Source organism: Haemaphysalis longicornis, unplaced genomic scaffold, assembly GCF_048455015.1.
Source record: "Haemaphysalis longicornis isolate Haplotype H1 unplaced genomic scaffold, Haemaphysalis longicornis Haplotype H1 scaffold_7, whole genome shotgun sequence".
Lineage (NCBI taxonomy): Eukaryota > Metazoa > Arthropoda > Arachnida > Ixodida > Ixodidae > Haemaphysalis > Haemaphysalis longicornis.
Window position 1 is genome coordinate 8848759 of NW_027526422.1, and position 27039 is coordinate 8875797.

The 27039-nt window shown below is 48.9% G+C and overlaps 1 protein-coding gene across 1 annotated transcript; it reads right to left on the reverse strand.

Annotated features, from left to right (window-relative positions):
- Positions 1-2819: 2819 nt before the first annotated feature.
- On the reverse strand, positions 2820-26882 carry LOC144144998 (glutathione hydrolase 1 proenzyme-like). Its single transcript, XM_077676497.1, has 4 exons — positions 26719-26882; positions 22188-22279; positions 3376-3568; positions 2820-2880 (listed from the first exon to the last, which is right to left on the reverse strand). The coding sequence occupies exons 1-4, from the start codon at positions 26880-26882 to the stop codon at positions 2820-2822; spliced, it is 510 nt and encodes a 169-aa protein (XP_077532623.1).
- Between the last annotated feature and the right edge of the window lie 157 nt (positions 26883-27039).

Genomic DNA, 27039 nt, shown 5'->3' on the forward strand with positions numbered 1-27039 from the left:
CAGGAATTGGTTTCTGAAAAACCATTTACTAACTAGCCAGCAACCATTGCAATTATTGTAAAGCAATGCTTCTCCACGACAACCAATAACGTTCTACTAGTGATCATGCGGTATTTATTCTATCAACGATTCCCGATTACTGTAGTAAGAGCATTTCTGTGAAATTAAACACGTTTAATCCGCAGGTAATGAAGTTACGGAAGTGTCGTCCATCACAATTTCTGTTTTGAGGTAAATCTTAGAAGACACCCCCCAACTTTGTCTTTCGCTTGTGCACGACGTCGACGCCGTCTCGTCATCAACTGCCCAAGACCAGCGCCGCAGCATTCCTAGATCGGTTGCACACACCGGCTTTGTGGGAGCATTTAGCTGCAGTATACTCCTCGATACGCGAAACTGCATGCAGGCATCAAAAATTTAATGATGCAACGAACTTTTACTTCCAGCTTGACTTCCAGCTTGGCGCATTGAGCGTCGTCTGCTATTTGTAAATATGAGTATGGGCGTAAATCACACACATGGCATGCCTCGTAAAGGTCACATCCACGCTCAAGATTTACCGATCTGAAAAATGCACGTGGGGTTACGTACGATTTGCAAGCCGCACCGCAGAAAAACGACAGAAAGCCATGCACCGTTACGCTGCGCTGACCGCCACCGGAATCCCACTGACGAGCGGTTCGCCACGGGCGGCGCTGTTCATTGAAGCGACGGTGGTGCCATACAACGGCCGCCCGGTGCCTCAGACCACTCGCCCATTAGCTGCAGCGCTGGCAGCGGCAGAAATATGAACTATGTAATGTATAGCCAGTTTATATTTTTATTTAGTTTTAGCATTCCAAGCATTTTAGATGCCTGTTTGTTGAATAGAGTTCGTGCAGTATAGCGTCCCCCATAGTTTCACACATATGTCATCTCTAGCGACGGCATTCCTTAGGCAGAAAAATGTTCGCGGATTTGTGGTCGTACTGCTCACGGATGTTCTCATTCATCCAGGGAAGAAAGTGCTTCCAGCATCTTGGTTTTGCGCCGTACCAAGAAAGTTCCGGTTGATTTTAATTCCTTAGTACCTCTATTAACTTCGCCGACTCTTCTCCCGCCTTCAATTGGCCTTAGATATTTCTATTCGAGTACCATGCGAAGCGTCGCGTATGCGCTTGTGTTGAGCGACTTGGAAGGGTATAATACAGTCTACAAACTAACAAGCTAAGGGCACACTCTTAAGGAGCGAAGGTATCACGACTTAGTTTCAACTGATCGAACGAACTGCGACGACACGCGGGCCGCCGGCCTAGTAAAAGCTGGGCCGACTGATTCTGTCGGAAGGTCGGCGAGCCGTGCAGTAGCGCAGTCAAGCCGAGCCCACTTGTTTTGGCGTCATACGAAACGTCATAGGAAATCGGGAAGGAAGACCGTACCTCCGAATCGATTTTTCGACTTCATAAAGTCCCGCAAATGCAGCGAGTGGTCGAGACAGGACTCCATACTACAATTTTCGCTAGCGATCCCTCAATGTCTATAGATCAGCTCAGTGTCCCTTTAAGTCTGCTTGCGTGCTGTGAAGGTGAAAGCCAAGCGAATATTAGAATTTCTCACTGATTCATCATGCTGGCGTCGCTTTCATGGCTTTTGTTTCTTCGTCCTTATACTCGAATTACTCCGGCAGGCAGGGTGGCCACAATCGGCGCTGTCCTCGGCTGGCACCTGTTCTGCTCACGTGCCACCACTTTCACATGTCACGGGGAACGCACCAGACTGGTCCTTGCTCCATTCTGGCAGGGTGCCCGGTTAGTGCAGTTGATGGCGTACTTGGCTCCCGCTTTGGTTCAAATCCCTCATGAACCCAACTGGATCTTTATCTTCTTCCTACAGATGCGGCCATTTTGGAACCATCGGTTTGGATGAACGCCAACGGTCACTTTTCCCGTTTTGAGACGTGTACGGCATTCCCCTTAATAGATTGCCACCCACTGGGCAGAGCTGATGAATCATAAAGAGCCCACTGCAGTCTCTTCGGGGACGAAACGCAGCTTCATTCAAACTTTCTTTAGCACATACAGTCACAAGCTGGGCACACTTGAACTGCACCTTGTCCTCCCAATTACGTAAGCCTGCCCACATTTCCTAGCGCACTTTGAGATTAACAGACAACACGCTATCCACACTCACGTATACCTTATTCTAAAGCGACATCTCAGCCTGTAGTGGTGAACTTAGCTCATACATCACGGCTTTAAAAAAAGCGGTAATCTCGCATTGAATAACTGCACGCCTACTGCCACTCTTAAGAGGCATTTACGTGAAGCTGATTGTGTGTGATGTGGTACAAACGGGTGTCTTGAAGTTCCAAATAGAGTTCGGAGCGTTTTGTTAGCTACTACTAGAGCCGTGTAAAGGGCGATATTACTATCCTTCTTGCTCGAAGTTTCATTTAATTGACAATTGTCATCGAGGCATGTTCAGTTGGGAGCTACACACTAACCCATTTTCATCCCTTCTCGTTCCTGTTTCAACGATGCAATAAGAACTTCGTGAATTTCTGCTTCAGGTAATATATTGATACGATACTCACCTTCACCTGGACCATTATTTGTTTTAAGTCATGCCCATTCAGAAGGATTGTTGGTCGGAACGGGTGAAACGTATAGTAAATGTTGCCTGCATCGTTTTCTTCTCGATTTTTCCCCAGCCAAAGGAGCACAAGAGTTTCCCGTACCTTCAGCAGCAACGTCCTTCTCGATCTCGTCGGCTAGTGTCTGATTGTACAGGAAGTCCGGTCCGTTCGCGGCCAGCTGTTCCAGAAGGGCGGCTAGGGCGGGCTACACTAGCTTGTCGCCCTTGCGCAAGATGGATCCGGTCGCACTGATCGTGAAGCGTTCTCTGCACATGGAGAGGGCAGTAAAGGCGGCGAACAGGGTGGTCTGTACCGACAATGCGAGTGTAACACGGTCGGCCGAAACGCGTTTAGTGTGCTAAAATGCCAAAAATGGGCATTATCGGCAGATACAATTTTCGCCACTACGAATTATCTTGAAGCCTGTATGAAGCTCGGTTGTCAACATCAGTGAGTAATGAGTGTGGAAAACTAGGCAAGTTGGTGTACGCCCATGTGGACAACAGCGCAAAGGAAGGCAAATATTTTCCTTTGCGATGTTGTCGCCATCCTTTGGTGTGCAATTGTCGCTACGAATGTCAACCTCAGCACAGCTATCCAAAAATAATACGTTCTGGTACTCTCGCATATGCTTAATTTAAGTGATGGCTCAATAGCACCTCAGCACTGCGAGAAAAAAGAGCTGCTAGCAGACTGTCATTACTTCGTATTTGTTACTCCCGGTGCGCCAAGAATTCAGAAACGGCGTCCCGTGTGCGTACTTGAGCAAAGGCGACTGGCTCAGCAGTTGCTGGTTGCTGGCTATGGCTTCGGCCAAGTGAGGCCCGATTTCGAAGCCATCCTTGGCCAGGCGGATGGCAGGTAGGAAGAGGTCCTTCCAGGGTAGCCTGCCAATCTTGGAGTGCAGCGCCTTGTAGCCGGCAACGGCACCAGGAACAATGGAAGCATTGGCGCCTGCAACAACGAGTACATCTTACCAACGCCAACGTGCAGACGAGATAGAGGAAGTAGTACCTCGTACGGCGTTACTTTATGCCAAGTGATGGGAACGTTTTCATAAGGCAAGTGTGCATCGTGTGTAGTGCGGTGTATGACGGCAGCCTGGGCACGAAACCAAAGTAATTTTCTCACAGAAATTCTTCTCGTTCGAATGCTCCAAATTTATAGCTCATCCCCTGAACACCCCTTCCCCAGTGCCGAGTAGCAATCCGGGCTCTAAGCCTGGATTACCTCTGGACCTTTCCTTACGCTTTTCTCCTCCTCTCTATAGCTTGCTGAGTTACATTGAACGCAATGCTCAGAGAAGGCCGCCATTCCCCTTCCCTCCCCCCCGGAAACAAAAGAAACATGCGTGTGGTTTGTACTAAGATCATCCTACGACGCACGGCTGCCGTCCACTTTCTTTCTCTAGTCGATTTAAATCCGCCGTCGTTCTCAACACGTATACCATACTTTTTTTGCCAGGAAACCGTACACGAAAATATGCTGCCAGTGTCATCATTACGTCGGCTTTCAAGCACCTTATAAAATACAGGTTCCAAAGGCATACCGTAAAGCCCCCGCTTCCGTTTAGACATTTCTCGCAGCCCCGCAAACTGGCGCGCTGAATGTTGTCCCTGTTCGTACACTGGGTCATACAAAACGTCAACTCTCGGACAAGGGAACTAGGGTCCATAATATATATAAACTCGCAATCGTTGTTACCACTGTGATTCGGCTGCTTCGAAGGGCTTTATATGGGCGAAATATTTTTCTATGATGGTATTTTCACGGTAAAAGAATACTGTATATACATATATATATATATATATATATATATATATATATATATATATATATATATATATATATATATATATATATATATATATATATATATATATATATATATATATATATATATATATATATATTGCCGCGAACCATACATTGGGTTTGTTTATTTGTGTTTTGCTTTTACCGCCCGGCTGCGCCGGTCTGTGTTATCTCTGCGCCAAGGGAAGCGCGTGTTCCATTCTTTCTTTCTGTGCCGCATGTGTTATCTGTTGTGATAGGGAGAGCATTCCGATCTAACGTGAACAGCCCAGAATAATCTTCTTGGATCTACTATGTTCTCGATGCAAATCGACGTTTCGAGAACCACGCGCGCCGAGGGATAAAAAGCCTGCAGTGCGGACGCCGGGGCATTCGATTCGACGACACTCGCCTGTGCAAGTCACTTTGTTGACCGCTGCTTCGCCGAAAAATCACGAAAAAGGACGTGTACCCCCTCCCCCGAATCGACGACGCCCTCGACCACCTCTGCCACGCGAAGTACTTCTCATCGATGGACCTGAAGACCGGCTACTGGCAAATTGAAGTGGACGAGAGAGACCGAGAGAAGACTGCATTTATAACCCCAGACGGCCTATACGAGTTCAAGGTGATGCCGTTTGGGCTGTGTACAGCACCAGCGACGTTTCAAAGAGTCATGGACACTGCACGTGCTAGCTGGCCTTAAGTGGCACACCTGCCTCGTATACCTCGACGACGTAGTGGTATTCGCCCGGACTTTCGACGAACACCTTGCAAGGTTGGAGTCTGTACTCGAGGCCATTCGTACGTCGGGGTTGACGCTGAAGCCTGAAAAGTGCCGTTTCGCATACGGGGAACTCAAGTTCTTGGGCCACGTCGTCAACGCCGCGGGAGTCCTACCTGACCCGGCAAAAACTTCAGCCATTGCGAACTTCCCAAGGCCGAAAGACAAGAAGGGCGTGCGGAGATTTCTCGTGCTGTGCGCATACTACCGGCGCTTCGTCGCAAACTTCGAACGCATTGCAGAACCACTCACGCGCTTGACGAAAGATAGCACCCCTTTCAGCTGGGAAAACGACCAAGAAAAAGCATTCGGCGAGCTGCAAAAACGCCTGCAAAGCCCGCCCGTGCTCGCTCATTTCGACGGAAATGCCGAAACGGAAATGCATACGGACGCCAGTGATATAGGCTTGGGTGCCGTCCTTGTCCAAAAGCAAAGCGGCTGCGAAAGGGTAATCGCCTATGCTAGCCGTGGTCTGTCGAAGGAGGAGAAAAACTATTCTGCCTCTGAGAAAGAGTGCCTGGCTATTATATGGGCGATTTCAAAATTTCGCCCATGCGTGTATGGAAGGCCATTCAAGGTTGTAACAGACCACCATGCGCTGTGTTGGCTCGCCAATTTGAAGGACCCCTCTGGCCGTCTTGGGCGGTGGAGCTTGCGCCTGCAGGAGTTCGACGTTACAGCCGTTTATAAATCCGGCAGGAAACACTCCGACGCCGACTGCCTGTCCCGCGCCCCCGTCGACCCACCACCACAAGACACTGATGAAGACAGCGCGTTCTTCGGGATCGTGACGGAGAGCGACCTAGCCGCCCAGCAGCGTGCCGACCCCGACTTACGCGTCATAATCGAGTACCTCGAGGGATGCAACGTTGCCGTTCCTAGGACCTTCAAACGCAGCTTACCAGCATTCAGCCTGAGAAACTCCGTCCTTGTGAAGAAGAATTTCAGCCCCGGAACAAGAGCGAATTACCTTCTCGTCATCCCCGCGGACCTTCGTGACGAAATTTTGGAAGTTTGCCACGACGACCCGTCTTCCGGACATCTGGGCACAGCCCGCACTATTGGAAAAATCAAGGCGAGGTACTACTGGCCCGGCCTTACCTCTGACGTCACCCACTACGTCCGGAGCTGCCGTGACTGCCAGCGACGAAAAACGCCGCCGACAAGACCCGCCGGACTTCTGCAACCGATCGCCGTCCCATCGAGACCATTTCAACAGATTGGAATGGACCTTTTAGGCCCGTTCCCTACGTCACGATCACAGAACAAGTGGATTGTCGTAGCGACAGACTACATGACGCGATACGCAGAGTCCGCCGCTCTTCCGAGGGGGACTGCACAAGAAGTGGCGAAGTTCTTTATAAGCCAAGTTGTGCTGCGACATGGAGCCCCGGAAGTCCTAATCACAGACCGCGGAACGGCATTTACTTCGGAGCTGATGCAAGGAGTATTACGCTACAGCAACACGGATCACCGAAGAACGACGGCGTACCACCCCCAAACGAACGGACTAACAGAACGTCTGAACAAGACAATCGCAGATATGCTGTCAATGTACGTTGACGTTGAACATAAGACTTGGGACGAAGTGCTCCCGTATGGCACGTTTGCGTATACAACACGGCTATCCAGGAGACGACACAGGTGACGCCGTTCGAGCTTGTCTACGGTAGAAGGCCGACTACGATGCTCGACGCCATGCTTCCGCACGTAGAAGACGACGACCTCAACGCCGACGTCCACGGATATCTTCAACGTGCGGAGGAGGCCCGCCAGCTCGCTCGAGTTCGTATAACGGACCAGCAGCTGGTGGATGCGGGCCGCTACAACCTCCGACGCCGAGACGCCGAGTACCAACCAGGGGATCGTGTGTGGGTTTGGACTCCCATTCGACGACGCGGACTCAGTGAGAAGCTCCTGCGACGGTATTTCGGACCCTACCAGATTCTACGACGTGTTGGCCAACTTACCTACGAAGTGATCCCCGATGGTGACTCCCGCACATCACGACGACGCACGCGGCCTGAAGTCGTCCACGTGGTTCGCTTAAAACCTTTCTACGGACGATGACGAACTTTTTCATTTGTTCGGACTGTCGCTTATGTTAGCATCGGGTCGATGCACTCTTAGAGGGGGGGGGGGGGGGGTAATGCCGCGAACCATACATTGGGTTTGTTTATTTGTGTTTTGCTTTTACCGCCCGGCTGCGCCGGTCTGTGTTATCTCTGCGCCAAGGGAAGCGCGTGTTCCATTCTTTCTTTCTGTGCCGCATGTGTTATCTGTTGTGATAGGGAGAGCATTCCGATCTAACGTGAACAGCCCAGAATAATCTTCTTGGATCTACTATGTTCTCGATGCAAATCGACGTTTCGAGAACCACGCGCGCCGAGGGATAAAAAGCCTGCAGTGCGGACGCCGGGGCATTCGATTCGACGACACTCGCCTGTGCAAGTCACTTTGTTGACCGCTGCTTCGCGGCCTCTGTATTCTTTTGAGTTGTTAGGGGAGCACAAGTTCGCTCCAATAAACGTGTTTCTCATTCAACACAACTGCATCGTCCTTGTCTTCGTGACATATATATATATATATATATATATATATATATATATATATATATATATATATATATATATATATATATATATATATATATATATATATATATATATATATATATATATATATATATATATATATATATATATATATATATATATATATATATATATATATATATATAAAGGCACCAATACTGCTGGGAAGATGGTAGGGAACACGACTTAGACGAACAAGGTAGACCCGCCGCGGTGGCTTAGTGGCTAAGGCGTTGCGCTGCTGAGCACGAGGTCGCGGGTTCGATTCTCGGCCGCGGCGGCCGCTTTTCTGATGGAGGCGAAAAGCAAAAACGCCCGTGTGTACGAGATTTCGGCGCACGTTAAAGATCCCCAGGTGGTCGAAATTAATGCGGAGCCCTCCACTACGGCGCGCCTCATCGCCTGCGTTGCGTCGGCGCGTTAAACCCTACAATCAATCAATCAATCGAGCAAGGTAGCGACGACGTTTGTTGCCAACGTTTCAGCAAGCGACTTGCCTTCGTCAGGGCGCGCTGACAAGGTAGCGAACGTGGTCGCTACCTTGTTCGAAATAAATAAATATATATATATATATATATATATATATATATATATTGCAGGAAAATATTTCTTGGACACCGGCAAGTCGTAGCAAAAAAAGAAAGACACACGTCGAAAAAAGAAAAGGTTTAACGTTTCGGCCGAGGGACCGGCCTTCGTCAGAATACTCAGAATACTTCGTCAGAACGACGAAGGCCGGTCCCTCGGCCGAAACGTTAAACCTTTTCTTTTTTCGACGTGTGTCTTTCTTTTTTTGCTATATATATATATATATATATATATATATATATATATATATATATATATATATATATATATATATATATATATGGCCGAATGACGTGTGCTTGTCACGTTTCTTTGATTCATTGATAAATAAGCGAAAATATAAGTCGAGAAAAAATCCGCCGTTTTCCGGGAGCGGGACTCGAACCCACATCTCCGCATAACCGGTGCGGTGCGTTCACCATTACGCTATCCCCACAGCGGCTTCTCTCTCGACTTTAAAGCGGGGGTTTATATTTACAAAGAGCTCTGAGGCCGGTCAAATAAGCGAAAATATAAGTCGAGAAAAATCCGCCGTTTTTATCAATGAATCAAAGAAACGTGACAAGCACACGTCATTCGGCCCTATTAAATATTTCCAAAAAAAGCCGAATAGCACTGGCAATGACGACTGCAACATTGATATGTATCTTTACCGAGTCCCTCGTCCCGTATCTCTCTGTTCTGCTACATGCATTACGAGGCACTGGCTCCAGCAGTTCGGATATGCCAATTGCTAACCCCGACCTCCGACCACGTTCTACGTGGCGGCCGCTGGGAAAGAAGACGTTCTACGTCTCCCGCGGTAGTCGAGGGGCGGCGCTAGTTGACCGGCCTCAGAGCTCTTTGTAAATATAAACCCCCGCTTTAAAGTCGAGAGAGAAGCCGCATCGAAGCTTTTTGCAGCCTTCGAAAGGGAGAACTCGGCACAGAAAAACATCACGGAGGTCAAACATCCCGCGGGTGTGGCAAGAAGCAATGAGGAAGTCGCAAGAGCTTTCGCTGAATATTATGCAGAACTATTCTCTCGACGGTCAGTCTTAGATGCAATCCCAGCTGAAGTACTAAATCAAATTCCCAAAATACCTGAAGAAACCAAAGATTTGATCAACACCCCCATAACAGAAGCGGAAATAGAGCGTACCATCAAGAGCCTACCGCGGAACAAATCTCCTGGACCGGATGGTATCATCTCAGAGTTCTATATAGCCTTTAGAAAGGAACTGAGCCCCATCCTAGCCATGGTCTTCGAAGAAATAAGAAAACAGAAGCGCCTGCCATCCTCCATGCGGACAAGCCACCTGGCCTTAATCCCCAAAAAAGTACCCACCGATTCTATCCCCGACGTTGCCGATTACCGTCCGATCAGCCTTCTCTCAACGGACTACAAGATCCTGGCCCGAGTTCTCGCCAGACGGCTGGAGAGTGCACTAAGCGCTGTAGTTGGTCCTCACCAGACATGCGGTTTCAAGGGGCGGTCCATCAATTCCAACCTACATCGCATGAGGGTAGCCATCGAGGCGGCTGAATCAGGTCTGCTACCTTTGGCCATCGTTCAACTGGACCTGAGGAAAGCGTTCGATCAGGTGGACCACAATTTTCTACTGGATCTCCTCCAACACTGCGGAATCGGTGACACAATGATCGATTGGATCAAAACTTGCTACGAGGACATATCTACCTGCGTAGTAACAAATAGGTCTGTGGGAACGGCCATAGACATCCACAGGTCGGTGCGCCAGGGCTGCCCCATGTCACCCATCCTATTCACCCTCTATCTTGAGCCACTTTGCCGTATGGCCCTTGCATCCGAGGTCATCAATGGCCTGAAGATGGGAGACGAGGAGCTCCGTGTTCTCGCCTATGCGGACGACGTGGCCTTCATCTGCACTCGTGGATCACAAGTGGGCGAGGTAATTAAACTAGCAAACCAGTTTTGCCGCTTTTCGGGAGCAGAGATAAATTTACTTAAGTCGAGGGGAGCCTGGTTGGGTGATTGGGCTTCCAAACCAAGTCACCTATTTGGAATGGCCTGGGAAGAGGAGATGTCCAATTACTTGGGAGTCAACCTCAACCAAAGCGTCGCAGTCAAAAATCGGTGGAAACCCAAGCTGTCAGCTGCGGAAAGAAAGCTGCAACCATGGAGAAATAGAAACATTGCTCTATTCACGAGGGCTCATGTGTGCAATGCGATTGCATACCCCGCAGTGCTGTACGGGGCCCGCATAACTTCCATCGACGCAGACACCCTGAATAGGCTGCACCGGTCCTGGGCGGTGTTTCTCTGGCGGTCCACATTCGAGCCCATGCGCCGCTCAAACCTCTTCTGGAGCCTAGAAAAGGGTGGATTTGGGCTCGTCAACGCGGAGCTCAAACTCACTATCCAACGATTCTTGTACTTTCTGGGTCTACGCGATCCGTTCCTAGTGGCAGCCACGCAGTGCCTGGGCACCAGACACTTGGCCCCGTGGCTTGCCACGACAGCATCACTCTGCTTTGACACGCGCGGAACGAGGTTCTACAAAGAAATCGCGCTAGCCTTAGCCATGCTCGAGCAGCATTTCTCTTGGGATTATCTGCTCAAAACAAAACCCAGAAAACTATACTGGGACCTCGTGGAGAAGGTCCTGCCGCCCCCTCTCTACAGACAACCCCCAATACCTAACGATGTCTTGAAGCGAGTAAGACGACTCCCTGTGCCCACCGCCTCAAAGGACTTTTTCTTCCGCCTCCACATGGGGGTGCTGCCCGCAAAGGCACGTCTGGAGGATAAGGGCTTCTTTCTCCATGGCGGCGCGGGTTGTCTCCTCTGTGGAAAACGCGAGACGGCAGAACACGTCCTCACAGATTGTAACGCCGCGGCCGTCTTCTGGGACGAGCTGCAGACCGCGTACACCGAGCGATGGGACCTGTCGTGGTCAGGCCTCCGGCACTTGAGTGCGCCCACAGAGAACAAGGCGCTTCGGGACTGCGTGCTTGTCCTGGGGCTCCACTCGCTGTGGAGGGCCCGAGTGGATGCAGTGGAGTGCGCCAGGAACCCCAGGCCTACCTGGAGGCACTTCACGGCAAAGGCTGAATGGACAGTGAGCGTGTTGGGGGCATCAGATTCTGACACGGAGCTCCGCGACTCACTGCAAAAAGGATGCCAAGCACTGCAGCGCTTTAAAGAAAAAGAGATGCAGCGCTGGCAATGGCTGTGATCTTGCCTCACTAGTACTTTGTAGAGACGCTTTTCCCCTCTGAACAGGCTTTGTACATCCTTGCCCAGAGTTTACACTCATATGTGAACATGTTACCTCCACATGATTCCCAGTTCATGTACTCTGATATTACTCTGTCTCAGGATGTCATATTTTCCTGCTTGTTTGTTCGTTGTTGCCACCGCAGTCCCACTACGTTGCTTACTCTGCGGCTCAAGTGAAGGCACGCCTAAAGGTGATTGGAGTCCCTGCGGCGACAGTATGTACGCGTACCAGCATTGGTCACCGCATCGAGCGTGCCAGTGCATTATGTATATATGTATATCCTTGTAAATAAAAAATTGTGTTTGGAAAAAAAAAAAAAAAAAAAAAAAAGCTGTGGGGATAGCGTAATGGTGAACGCACCGCACCGGTTATGCGGAGATGTGGGTTCGAGTCCCGCTCCCGGAAAACGGCGGATTTTTTTTTCTCGACTTATATTTTCGCTTATTTATCAATGAATCAAAGAAACGTGACAAGCACACGTCATTCGGCCCTATTAAATATTTCCAAAAAAAGCCGAATAGCACTGGCAATGACGACTGCAACATTGATATGTATCTTTACCGAGTCCCTCGTCCCGTATCTCTCTGTTCTGCTATATATATATATATATATATATATATATATATATATATATATATATATATATATATATATATATATATATATATAAATATATACAAGAAAAGAAAACTTCAAACAAGGTAGAAACCCCGATTGTTGCCAACGTTTCAGCAAAGAGACTTACCTACATCAGGGCAATTGTCACTTTGCTGAACCGTTGGCAACAACCGTGGTTTCTGGTTTCTACCTTGCTCGGAGTTTTCTTTTCTTGTGTTCTATACCATCTTCAGAGTAGATACATACCAGGAAAACATTAAAAAATCAAAATTTACTGGCGGTTCTGGAAGAGGACTTCCTTTCCTGAACTCTGAAAAAAAAGAAGTCTTCTGCCTGAAACGTCGGTAAACTTTTACTTTTTATTGTTTTATCTTGTGTCTCTGTCTTTTCTCACCTTCTTTTCTCGCGGCCTTTTTGAGTATTTAACAGGGGTTGGCAATCAACAAAACCTCGGAAAGCAAAGGGGAGGTTGTGATGGGTTATAGAAACAGATGAAACATTTTTTTGAGTCAGAAAGAAATTGGTGAACAAATGCCCGCCTGGTGGGATATATATATATATATATATATATAAGAGGGAGAGAGGGAGAGAGAGAGATGAATCTTGGAAGAACGTAGGGAAGCATGAGGAAATAACCTTAGACAGGTCTCCGCATATGCAACGTACGTTTCGACAAGCGCAATATTTTATTTGTGTAAACCTGTAGATATTTATTTAACCATCGCGTTTAAGGCTTTGAAAGCAATCACTTACCGCGTTTTAATGCCGTCACGTTTGCTGTCGCACCTGCCGGAGACACCCCCAGGGAATCCAAAACTTCAACTTTTTGTGCGGACCTGAAACACCCGCATGCGCAGAGAGCGGAAGTCGGCTGTGTTCCGCGTTTGTGAGGAACAAGCTGCGATCGCAGTGGCTGTGTGGTGTATTCCTGTGCTGTTTTTGGATTGCACGGGGACGAAAAGAGGCAGAAGATTCGGGGGACACACTTAAGACTCCTTAACGTGTAGGAATGCGGAGACCTTAGGGTACCCCAGGTGAGGAGTTTTCGAGTACGCAAGCCCCGGGATGCGGCTGGGGTGCGGCAAGTATTCCCCGTGTTTTAGCGCGATCACTACCACGTGTCACGTCCAGCGTTGTGGCGATAAGACATTTTTCTTGCGTCTCTTTCCACGGCCGGTATGGGCGCACTCGCGAGCTCTGCACTCGCTCGCAAATAAGCGCAGAGCTCGCGAGCGCGTCCAGACCACCCATGCTCTTCCTTCGATTTCGTTCCTTCGCCTTCGTTCTCGAATGACTGGGGCAAGCAGAGGGTACAGCGACCTTTTCGCCGCAGCTTCCAAGGCAGCCCTCTTCTCACGTGCCGTGACCTTCACCTATCATGCGATGTGACGTCAGTGCCTCACGCACATGGCTGACTCTTGTTCTGCTGCTGATGGTTGCTTATGTAGCGTGGTGGTTGCGCACTCAGTACCTAGATCCGGAGTATCGGGTTTGATTCCCATACAAACTTCGACGTACCTGAATTTAAAAAAAAAACACAACTAATTCATTTACTTTATCGCAACTAGTACACTTACCCACTTTGGCACAAATTCCGCAATTTTTTTTGTTTTTTACTATTGAAAGCGATGGGCATTTTCCGCACAATAGGGCAGTTAATGATTTTGCATTTCAATGGTAACGGATGAATCTTTAACACAAAACCTGAGGGTCGCAGTGCGGTTATTTTTTATATCGTAGATATGGTGTTCTCTTTTATAATATACAGCTTTGCATCAACTCGGAATTAAAGGCATTCGTAACTAAAATTGAAAGGGGTTGCCGAGTGACCGTATTTGAAATGCTGTATTGAACCGACGAATTGCTGCACACCACGGACAAATGATACAGCGTGCCTCACTAAGAAACTTCCGGCGCTCACTCCGCGCCGGTTGCTCTAGCAGCGCTACGTGAACGACCGGTTGGCTCCGGAATAGAACGACTCGGGGCGGTGTACCGGCAACTGCCGCTCTTCTTTTCGCTCTGCCGCTTTTTTCTAATCCGCCGCTTTGCTCAACGGGATATCCCATTTTTTCCAACTTCTTTCGCCTCGTTTCCCGCACCCTAAGTTTTTCGCGCCGCATCTTCATGTTCTGTTCCGCTCCGAGTTCACCCGAGGCGGTCGGTCACACCGATGTGGACATAGGTTCGGGCACCTAGCACCTAGCTGCACCGAGATATAAGGAACTCCGCTTCTCTCATACCAGGGCATAAGGATAAGTGGTGCCAAAACGTACATAGTGCTGAAAAGCATCATGAAGAACAACTTTTATAATTCATTCACAACCTGATGCCCCACTTTGTGGCCGAGAAGGCGCTTAAATCTGCGAAGTAGGAAAGGTCGTGAAGCACACATTCATTGTTGGGGATTACACAGATTCTGTTACAACAATCACCCGAGGCGCTCCCTTTAGTGTAAATGGTAGCGATAGCGAGCCTTACGACATTGTGCGTTAGGAATAGAGAAACTGGAAAAAAACGGGTCATTTTTATACAGCCAAAACACTACTGAAAGGATAGATTTTGCCACAGCCTCACCAACGATGGTGGCGCAAAACGAAAAAGCACATTGGAGAAGAACAGAAAGACAGACTAGCAGAGTACATAGATAGACGAACGAGTATAGGGGGACAGGGGTGCTCAGTTTCTCCACTGCCTTTTGACGTTAAAGGGCCATGAAGACAAAATACAACTCTGTTCTGTTTGAGAGTCTTTGGTAACTCACTTGGTCCAACTCCAGCCGTGAAAGACGTTTTCTAACTTAAAAAAAAAAAGAGGAATATTACGAAAATGTCTTATTTCCCGTTACGGTATGCGCAGGAGCGACGTAATATGGGCAAACGCACACACACAAAAAACTGGTTGATTCCTCTGGCATACGAATGGATAAACCACGAAAGTCAAAGGTGCAACGAAATCTGCAGCTGAGCATGATTTGCGGGTCGGCGGCTGCCTTGTGGGTGTACTTGGCGAGCGCTGACCTGTTGGTGGGTAGCTTCGGAAAAAGTGTACTAGAGTCATTTCCGTGATGGATATGACGTCAGTGAAATCTTGGTGTATCCCGGCGTAAACCACTTTCGTGTGAAAATATAAAACCAGAAAACGAACAACCCTCAGAATAACGTATTCGTTAGTACTAAAGGTTGCTTCTCCGCAAGAAGACCCTGTGTACAGGGGTGACACTTTACAGGCCGCTTGTTTCATTGTACTGGCGTCACTTCCGTGACGGATATGACGTCAGCGAAATCTTTGTGTATCCCGGAATAAAACACTTCCGTGTCAAAATTTTGCTATCAGTGTGCTAACTTCACGTTAGCATTGAAGGGATACGATCAAACGAAACTGTATGATTCATAGACGCCTCACTACAATCGCCCGGTCATGTTTCTTTGCGGTGTCTTGGTTTGGTGGTCGCCAATCGCACAAGCAAAATTCTTTGACGTCATAGAAAAACAGCCCGATAACGGGTGGGGAGTCGCGACTGCTTCGTATGTTCTCTCTAAAAGATAGATATCCGTTCGAACTTAGCGATAAAATTGGTAGCTTATTTGTCGGGACAAAGACGTCTTTTTAATGAGCCAAACATTTATTTTGTCTTCACGGCCTCTTTGGATATTACACAAAACAAGGAGGAAACCAAAACACAAAGAAATTAGCAAGCAGCAGGAAACGGTGAATCCTTCCGCAAAATTGAACCCGGTAACGTCCTATGGAGCCGCGCGTCAGCAGCAAGCTTCGCTTTACGATAGAATATTTTTTTCACCCGCTCAGGCCATAATTTTGAGCACGGTACAATCTGACCTTCAGGCGGTCACAAAATAAATGAATAAATATATTTTGTAGCATGAGCTACACTGGCCGAGGTTGAACAGTTTCACGTGGCTCCTGGAGAGCCGTGCTGCGCATGCGCGAGGAGCAGTGACATCTCACGGCGCACAGCTGGCGCGCCAGAGCCGCCGCCTCCGCGACAGGATTGGATTGAATTGTATTGCATCGGAAATCGTTTTAGCAGCAGTAAGCCTGATAATCAGCGAAGCCTAGACAACCAGGAAACCTAAGAAGAACCAGCTGAATCTTAGCTCACGCTACGTATATCCTGGCATAGCCGAGCTAAGCCACTGAATCAATATCTTTATTACGACAAGGATGACACGGTGGTCTGTGTGGGAAAACGAAAAGAGGTGGGGTGGTGATTTACATGCGAAGGTCAACTCCTGTGGAGTGACGAAACTCCAATCGAGAGAGCAGCCTTCGCCGTGCATCGGTGACCTGCACCGGGTTCGTCCAGTCACAAGACGCCGAACAAAATGAAATGGACCACGTGAGCGGTGCGAGAAAACTTTGGAGCGACAACTGCCGGCCCAGCACCTACTGTCGAGACAGCTGAGTGCGCATGCGAGTCATTCGCCAGTGACTGCATGTCAATTTTCTCGATTTTGGTGAAAGTCCCTCGATTGAGTCGTTTCTCTTGAATGTGGGACCCGGCGGTGCCTCACTCAGCGCGTCAAGAGAGCATGGTTCCTTGCAGCGGCCGGCAGTTATATGGATTTGTTTTCAGCTTCGAGATAGTATGTGCGTCTGGAGCTCGGTTATTGCCAATTTTGTTCTCTCTACAGTTCATTAGAGTTACAGCAAGTTGACCATAAACCTCCATGCGTGACTGAGTGATTTGGATCGGTATGCGACGAACACTTAATGAAGGCATCGCTGTGACGCTTGTCTTCATTTTGAGTTCGCATTCCTTTGGACAAATCGTGTTCATTTGTATTATAACAATTAAACGTGTCAACTTAGCTAATTACTCAGTTTTGTGCAGTTTGAGGGGGTTACATGGTTGGTGCGTTTTGTTATTTTTTAGAAGACAATAGTTGTTTTGGGCCTACTTAAAATTAAAAATTTTGATCTGTCTGTATGTCTGTGTGCCTTCTAGAAAAATGTTTTTGGACAACAGACACAAAACTTTACACTACGAACACAGAACCGAGGACATTCATGTGCAATGCCTACAGGTAATACAGACACCGACGATGGTCAGCCCAATGCGTAAGGTATTGTACAGCAACAAACACATACACAGCTATAAGCAAAAAGAAATGGAATAGGTGGTATTGCTTAAAAAGTTGAGCTGTGAATTTCTTCGCTTGGCAACGCTGGAAACGGCCACGGACATGGCCGCTGCGCCACGGACATGGCGCGGCTTGCGCCACTGTGCCCGCAGCTGAAGTGAAGAAAAACCCCGGCGTGCGTCGTCTGCTCCGTTTCAACCCGATTCTCAACTGTGGTTTCAACAGAGATGTAACTAATTGCGCTCACATTGGGCTCAACGCATTACTTCGCTTTCGGTGGGGTAGAGTTTGGAACGTCCGACACACTTCATGTACTTAGAACAGACAAGTACCGCCATCCCGCGGAGCCCGACGTAACCAGTAACGGCGCACTGAAGTGGTTGCCTCGTGCGTGCCTCGCCAGTAAATGCGAGCTAAATACCAAATAAAAAGAACTCACTGTCTCAATCCAGAAAACAAAAAAATTCCCCGCATTTCCCCGAGGGGAAGAATGTGAAAGTGCGAATGCACGAGTTGAATTTGCGCGGTTCGGTAATGTTCGCGAAAGAGAGATCACACACACACACACAACTACAAAGAAAGAAAGATGCATTTATTCACAGACACCTATTTGTGTTGTCGTTGTACTTGATTGCTAGAGCGGATCTCAGCTTTGAAATTTCGTGTCAGTACTCCTTTAAGCAGGTGCATTAGCCCTTCTCACGCCCGATTCTTGGCCAATCCCCCACGTGGGTATGTGCCATGTCAGCGGCCAGGCAGCGCGTGCCCATCTCCCCCCGTTGCCAAGGAAGACGAGGAGATTCCTGGCCAATCCCCCACGTGGGTATGTGCCATGTCAGCGGCCAGGCAGCGCGCGCCCATCTCCACGTGCGCGGACATCGCCGGTGGACGCAGGTTCAGGGTCGCTTAAGAAGTGCATTCGCACTTAATACGCTCGCGCCCATGCCTACACCATAGAGTTTCTCACTAGAAACTCTATGGCCTACACCATGTGGTGGCATTCCAAGAAGTCCAAAAGAAACGAAAGATTCCAATAGATGGCGCGCAGGCAGCACAACACGGCAAAATTGAATTGAGCGAACCTCCTCCGCCCTTACCGTGGGAGGAGCGATACGGGGGGAGAGCGTGAAAGGGGGGAGGGTTGTAAGAGGAGAAAGGCATTTACGCGGCAAGGGTGCCAGTGGAGGACTATCATCTTTCGATGAGATTTGCAGCGAACTCAGCAGATACGTGGCCGGTTCTTCTTTTTAACACGAATAGTGCTTCATTCCGGGATACACGAAGACTTCGCTTACGTCATATCCGTCATGGAAGTGACGTCAGTATTGTAAAAACCCGCGTATAATGTGAGGTTTTTTTCCAAATTTTACTATGTAAAATTTGTGCCTCGTATTATATGTGGATCCCAATGTTTTCAGCCGAAAATTTGCACTTTCAATTTCGGTTTCAGCGGAGGGTGCGCCGTCTTGCGGTGGCGTTAGCTGGCTGCTGCTTCTCTGTTCTCTCAGCCGGCGCCATTTTGATTGTTTTGACCACGCGAAGGATCGGCACGTTCACCGAAAGTCTATCACGATGTCGGGTGCACGAAGGCAGTATTCGGCTGCAAATAAAAGAAAAGTTATTTTATGTGCCGAGACCATCAGGAATTGCGCCGCAGGACGGCAGTTCGGCGTCACCGAATGCAGCATTCGCGGGTGGAGAAAGCAACTGGTGCTTGACTGGATAAAATCTGTGTGGTGTCGGTGGCCTGGACCACTGTTGGGGTTCCTGTCAGTGCTCGTGTTGGACGCCTTTCGCTGCCACCTGGCTGATTCCGTGAAGAAGTTGTTGCGCGAACCCCGCACCGAACTCATTGTCATTCCAGGAGGAATGACATCCCAGCTGCAACCGCTAGACGTTTGCATCAACAAGCCTTTCAAAGACTGCATCAGGTCCTGTATCAAGAGTGGATGAGGTCAGGTGACCCGTAAGCGAAAGCTACCGGCTGGCTGACGCGGGCTTCTCCAGCGGTGCTTTGTGGCTGGATCGCGAATTCGTGGGCCAGCATCCCAGAGGAGCTCGTCAGTCGCTCTTTTAAGAAATGCGGCATTTCAAACGCTATTGATGGCACTGAGGACCACTTTCTGTGGGAAGACATTTCCGAAAAGGCGACTTCAGGAGATAGCGGCAGCGAACCTGACGATGACTGAACGGACGTCGGGAGACAGTGCCAGCGAAAACTGACAATGACTGAACGGTAACTGCAGTGCATATAAATGTTTTCTGTGCTCTTTACCTCGCATTATATGCGGATGAAATTTTTTTTATGGTTTTGATGTCCCCGAATTACACCTCGTATTATACGCGGGTTTTTACGGTACAACGAGGCAAGCAGCCTCTAAAGGGTACGCCCCTGCACACAGGATATTCTTGCGGGGAAGCAACCTTTAGTACTAACGAGTACGTTATACTTAGGGTTGTTCGTTTTCGGGTTTTATATTTTAACACGAAAGTGTTTTATGCCGCGATACCACAAGATTTCACTGACGTCATATCCGTCACAGAAATCACGCCAGTACACCTCTGCCAAAGCGACCCACCAGCAGGATGTCGCTCGCCAAGCACAGTAACAAGACAGCCGCCGACCCGCAAATTATGCTCAGCTGCAGATTTCGCCGCACATTTCCCTTTCGTGTTTTACTGATTACTATGACAGATGAATCAACCAAAGTTTTTTACATGCAAAGCATCTCTTGCTCGGGGCTATGTCCGGCGTCCGTCCGTTGTCCGCACCTCTCCCCCTACACTATATAAAAAAAAATAGTTAGCGGCGCCCGGTTTCGATCCCACGACTCTCTGGCCGCAACGGGAGGTACGCGGTGCTCTTCCCACTACTTTTTAAAACCGGGACAGGAGCAAGTGCTACGAACGCGCCTTATGTCCTTGACTCATTCAAACTACGTCAAGAAGCTACTGATACTATGAAGGCACGCGAAGCTGAACATCAACGGAAACGACGAACTGAAAACTTTAGAGGGGGATGCTGAATTTCCCGTGGGAAAGCTGTGGCGGGAAGCGCCACGCGCCTTGCAGCTCAACCAGCCCCGTCCGCAGCGCCTCTGATGCTAATTGTGGCAGGATGCCCCTAGGGATTGGCCAACCAAAGAATCCATCACGAGATAGCTTCGCGTTCACCCACCGTCGTCATCTTCCCGTAAGGGAACCGCCGAAGAAGAAGAAGGAGAAGGCAAAGCTACGAAGAGAAGGGCGTGTACATTGCTCTCAGCCGGTGCACCAATGTCAACAACCTTTACCTCACCAACGCTGACGTAGACTACCGATTCTACCACAGAGACGACAACATCGACAAGAACATGATGGACGAGTTTCGGCGCCTCGAGAACCACCGCCTACTGACCTGAACACTAGAGTACTTGCGTGCCTTTGGCAGCGGTGTGGATCCGGACGCGGAATTCCCTCTGGCGGTAGTAAACACCGGATCACTCGACATAACGGAAACACAATGGAACCACACGGAACCGCGCACGATGCTCTGCATCCTCATCAGGGTTCCCCACGGGAAGATGCTGTCATTTTTCCTTTTTTTTTTCCTGTTCCGGTTTGTCTTCTCGCGGTTCTTTATTTTTGTCTTCGTCGTAATATGGCGATGTATAAGACATTTTTAATTGTTTTCGCTAGGTTTATGAATTTGGTGTTTTGTTGTTTTGTCTTTTTCACTTTTGAATATTTCCTTTCGGAACGGGCGCACGGCCGGACGCTGTTGGCGTAGACCTGTCGTGGTGATGTTGTCTGGCGGTCAGGTCGCATAACAAGACAGCACATTGATAAATAAGCAAGCTAACTTTGCGATTAATTATACGATAAAACGAAGTAATTTGCAAAATACGGACAGCAAACAACCGGACAAAATACGCGAAGCAACGAGCAACTATGGGAGCAAGGCAGTTTACGCCAAATGTAGTGAAGGGTTTTGTGCCTGTCAAGTATACATACTAATCCTTACCGTTTTTAATATCCCAAGAACTGTTTGAGTTGCTTCTGTAATAAATATACGTACTTTTTTGAGAATAGGAATTTATTTGAGTTAAAATGTAGTTGAACTGGTCGCCACAATGGGGCGCCGCATTGGTTCACGCCATGGTTTACGCGCGCGTTGCGGAGTCAGTATATTATATCTATGGTTGTGGCGATATGTGGTCACTCGCCCTCTGCGACGTCGTCGGTCGTCGTAAAGGCCGTGGCGCATGTCATCGCGGGGGGCGTACGTCGTTGAGCGAGCACTCGATTTTACGCATGCGTGTGGGCCTTAAAATCCAGAAAACTGACATGCACTGACCAGCTAAGGCCACGTATGAGAATTCAGCTGGCGCTGGTCCGGAAAGTGCCACGCCGATGTTTTTCGCGCACCGCTCGCTTGGTCCGTTTTATTTTGTGGCCCCTGTACCCCATCCCACCTTCAAGAATAAATATAGCCATCAGCAAAGTATGTTTATGACTTCGTAGTTCTTCAAAGTGTGTAACCTTTCACACCTGCAAACTGAACGACGAGACATGTCTTAACCTGCAGCTGCTATACTCCAGACAATAAAGTTTGATACAATGTTAGAAATCGATGCATTATTACTCACATGACTGAACGAAAAGAACTGAACTTGGAAAAAATGTTCATTGTGAACTCGAGTACTTTAAGGTAAATCTCATTTTTCTTTCCCGCAGATGGTAAAGGCACTCCGCATGTTTTCATCGCCGGGAAGGGTTTCACTCTCGCGGGGGGTTGGCTACAAGTGGAGGACTTTTGTTTTGGGCAATGCACTCACTTGCGGTAAAGGAGGGCGATCAATCCGCCACCCAGGCCAGTCAGGTGCGGTGCCGTGACGCCCATGCAGAGCAGCACGGCCACGGCCGCGTCTCCTATCCCACCGCGCTTGTCGAATATCTCCCTGCGAGAATCCACGTCAAGATATTGAAGCGAAATCCTCATGCGCCTCGTCGTACTGTCGGCCTTCAACACCCTCAGCGTAACTACAAATAATTGCAAAAAAATGGGAGACATGGACGAAGTAAAGGACGGACACACACGGTCCGTGTCCCCCCTTTTTTGCGCAATAATGTTTCGTTGTGGAAAACCAACATGCCCGGGACGCTATCCTTATCCTTAGCGTCCCCGCATATTGTACGACAAACAAATCCACGTGCTACAGAACGTCTCGCGTTTCAGACATGTGGAGACCCGGAGGAGGTTGGTTGGGAGAGGAGCGGAGTACTGACGGGAGCGGGACAGAAGCAGTAACAGGTGTTTGGTGCGTTTGCGGCGGTTTCGGATTTACGATTTTCACTGGCCACACGTCGCATCCCTGCGTGTCGTACTTCTTGCGACAGGCGCTGCTGCGTGGGGCCGTCCAGCGCAGGCTCCCCGTCACCATTGTACGCCCATCCACTGATGCCTGTGCCAAGCAAACTCCGCGGTTCGGAAACGCCGTGGATGTCTTTGTACCACTTTACCAGCTTGCCTCGTTTCATCACCGTTCCCACCGAGATTCATCTCCCGGACGCAATATGACGACAGGCCAGTGTTTGATGGGTTTTGTGAGCTGAGATTCCTACCACAGTGGCGAAGCTGTTCTCTACCTTTTCTGTGCTTTCTAGCGTCTAAAGTTCTTTATTCGACCCTTTTCTCTCACATGCCACGATTCGAACGCGCCTCATATTGACCTCCGCAGGTACGTTTACTGATAAGAATTAGAGAAAATAACCTTACGCCAGTTCTACCGCGCTAATATATATAAAAAACACCTCACCAATGCCCTGGCAGAACAGATTCTATTTGACGTACGCAACTCTGGCATTAAGAATTTCTTGTCTTCATAAACTTGCTTATCCGATTTCTGGGAGCATTAAAGCTAAAGCGGGAAACATTGACAGAAAACTTAGGTTTCAAGCCCGATTGTAACGCGCATGAAAATTTTGAGGCTAGTTTAAGAAAATGCCCGCTAGAATCGTGCAAATACGGTATATAACCATCCCGCACTGACTTGAATGCAGGTGAGCTCACAGCTGAGCTCAATAATATTCGCCCTACAGTTTCTTCCATTTTCCTTTAAAGGGGCCCTGAAAGGCATTTTGAGCACACTAAATGAAGTAGCGCAATCGTTAGATTGGGTCGTCAAGGTCATCTGGGCCAAGTATTACTCTTTTACGCGCAGCGGAAAGCTCACACTTTTGTTGCAAAGTTTGTCGCTTTTTTCTCACCCTTTCCTTCGTGTTTTTGGACGCCGCCATCTTCACATGTCTACATCATCGATTCCCAGATGTTCGTCATGAGCTAGACATCCTGCTATTGGGCGGCTTTTTCACGCACTTCCGGCAAAGAGATGAGCCGTCTGCTCAGCGTCGACTCGCCGGCTGATCTGCCAGCGGAGTGCCGGAGTGCTTGGGTATTTTACGACAAACGAAACAAGTGTAAAACAAACGCCAACACGGCCATAACACGACATGGATATTCTCTTACCGGAGTACGTTCCATAAATAAAGCGTTGAAGCCCCGTGGCACTTCTTTCGTGCAATCGCAGAGAACGCCCTGAGCCGAATGCCCGGGTTTGACGGATACATTTTTTTCCACTTCAAAACAATCCAGAGATGCGCTTCGAACGAACACAACGTCACAACATGCGTTGCAAGTCTGAACCGCGATTGACAGACGATGGGTTGCCTCCTCCTGCCCGTCGTAAATTCGGCACTCACCTCGCGCGCGGTTTGCGGGGACGAACAGCAAGTCACTCAACTCTGGCGCGCAAGCCGAGATGGCTTTTAGCCACGCACACTGCACATACCCCATGCGAGGTTGAGTCGTACGTCGCTCGAGAAAGATAATCCAGACCATGGGAAGCACTATCCACCCGCAGAAGCACAACGTCGCATTTCATCGCGAAACAAAGGCGTCCACAACACACCATCGCCTCCTGTAATGCCAAACGCATCTCACACTTCCCAATGGGAGTGAGTGGTACGCCTGCAGTGCCCACATATCGCGAGGTGGGGCCCCGAGCTGAACCGGGATCACGCAACCGTAACTGACTTCTGGGGCGGTTTGTGCCTTGTTGCCAAGGTAACCTATGTTTGAGATCGTCAAAGAAAGGCGCTCGCTCCAGCGCTAGAAAGCTCAGAGCCGCGCCGGAGCATGTTTTGCCAACGTTGCCGCTCTCCACCACGCGTTGCCCCAAGCTGAACTGGTCACATGATTGAAGCGTTTTGTGCACGAATTCTGTGTCGGTTTAAAATGCCTTTTTCACATGGCGCCGGCAGGAATTACCACCACCGCAAAATAAGACCCGGCACCAGCGGGCCCACATCTGATACGGCGCTTTTTGGATAAACAGTGCGCGGTGCATGAAAGGGACCGAGCGCAAGACCCTCCCCAGCGGCTGCGAGTTCGCCGCCGATTAAAAGTCACGTGCTGCACTGCAGCAACGTACACCGCGAAAGGGCAAGGCCAGGCCACCGCACACATGCGGCCAGATTTTTCGTTCGCTTATCCATCCTTGAGCGGAGTGCGGAATTCATGGTGTCAACAAAACTTGCCCGTAGCAGACGGCAGTCGGAGGAGCGTAATGCGGAAGTACGTCACCGCTGACTAGCGCAGCATCATGGGAGGGAGTGTTCGCGCGCCGTCAACAGTTGAAAAGAGGAGGAAACGCGGCGCGACGATAATGCGCGGTTTTTGATTTACGATTTCTCAGCTAATACTCATCGCTTTAACAAAATTCTTGCGGGAGGAGATTGCTAATACATTGTCTTATTTGGTTACATGTACATCCATGCATCGGCGGAAGGTATTTCAGGACCCCTTTAAGAAGAACCTAATCACAACACACAAGCATTTACACGAAAGCAAGACGGGGCAAGTGTTTGCTCGGCATTCATTGTGAGTTGGGGCAGATAAAGTATAAACTCAGCACCTCCATGTAGACGATAGCGGGGCATGGCAAAAAAAGACACAAAACAAATAAAAAAACAAAAAGAAAAGAAGAAGAAGAACGCGAAATTGACTGGTTGATTATGAGGTTTTACGTGCCGACGCTACACAGGCGATGAGGCGTGCCGTAGTAGAGGGCTCCGGATTAACTTTAGCCACCTGGGTATATCTTCTAAGTGCGCCGAAATCTCGAACACACGAGCGTTTTTGCTTTTCCCCTCCATCAGAAAAGTACCGCGGTCAAGAAGAAGAACGCTAAAGAAAGGACATCAGGATTAGTGAGTAAATGCACTAAAAATCTAGCAAGAAAATACTCCAAATTGACATTGCAATGAAACAACGGTTTCATGCGAATCAAGATGAAGGAAAATCGGATATAAATGCAGTTACAGAAAGAGAGCGGGCTGAATCAGGAAAAAGGTTTTATTCTCCAATAACGCGTGGAAAATACCTCAATTTGAATTTGTTCGTGCGAGCTAACTAGGGGTTCAGGTTTAACACTGACTGACTACCAGTCGTACATGGTTTGTCAAAATTTAGCATGGCGCCCTGAGAAAGGAGGCGGGAACTATTTATGATGCAGTGCATATATTTCAGTCCTATGACCACGCCGGCGCTTTGAGAATGCTGCCAAATTCAAAGAAGACAGTGCTGAAGACAGCGTTAAGTAAGTAACAGTCATAGCGACAGGACTACATCGTACAGCTTTCTTTTCAATGTCCTGAATTTGATTTCTGCTTGCTTGTAAGGCCCACAGGGTGGAGATGCTAATTCGAGAACAGGCCGGGTGGTAGACTTTTAAAGCACTAGTTTAGTTTCTTTGGGAGAGTTTCTTTGTGTACGTACGGTGGACGTGACCTGCCGTTTTTTAATTCATTGTTGCATATTTAATCGACGGGAGTGGGCCCGGGCAGGCTAGAAGCAATTAGGACTCCTAAGCACGTGTATTCGAAGACCCTTTCAAGAAAACTGGGAAGCAGCTCCCGAAATAAATTCAGCCTCCTTCACAGAACTCGCGGATTTGTTACGCGGTCGGACATATGTGCCAGAAAGGTTCCTCACCTCCAAAAGCGTCCACAGCGGGGCCAGTCGGTATAACTCGCAATGATAGAACAGCGTAAACTTGGCGGGTCAAAGTTGAGTATGCTAGTGCTGCTGTCTTCTCTTTGTCCCGTAAAGTGCGCGCTGTTCATCACCACATCATTGGCGTTTCAGCTCATGTTACGCGCCTGGCCCCCAAACTCGTGATTTAATGCGTCCTTTAAAACCATTTTACGCTTCGGGAAAGTATAACGTACGTCCATCGGTTGTTCCCTCCTATTATTAAAGGTTTTTTTTCATTCTCTCGGTACTTCATTCAGTCACTCTGACTGGCTGGTGGACGTCCGCTGCGCGCGCCACGCTCACTTGGCCACGGCGGCGCACTGGGGGGCGTCGCAGACCGCTGCCCACTCCCAGAACGCGTTGCCTTTGGTCTTGTTCTTTGAGAACAGGAAGACGGCCGTGAGTATGATGGCCATACACACGAGCACCCCGAGCAGGACGTAGGCCGGGATCATGAGGCTGCGCATGTGTGTCAAGGCCACTGGACTTAGCAATGTACCACGCCGTGCCGCGCGCGTTCGGGTCATCGACGGCCGATAAGGCGAAGCACATGGGCTCAAAAGCGTGCTGGCACACGATTAAGCAGGCTACAGAAAAAGCACGGACGCGACACAAATGCAGAAG

Bases quoted from the DNA above. Each gene is read 5' to 3' on its own strand.
- LOC144144998 (XM_077676497.1), bottom strand. From the start codon at position 26,882: ATGCGCAGCCTCATGATCCCGGCCTACGTCCTGCTCGGGGTGCTCGTG. The intron at 22,280-26,718 runs GTGAGCGTGGCG...GGATTCTCGCAG, and splicing joins CAGTGCGCCGCCGTGGCCAA to GGAGATATTCGACAAGCGCG. The intron at 3,569-22,187 runs GTGGCGGATTGA...TCGTTGTTGCAG, and splicing joins ACCGCACCTGACTGGCCTGG to GCGCCAATGCTTCCATTGTT.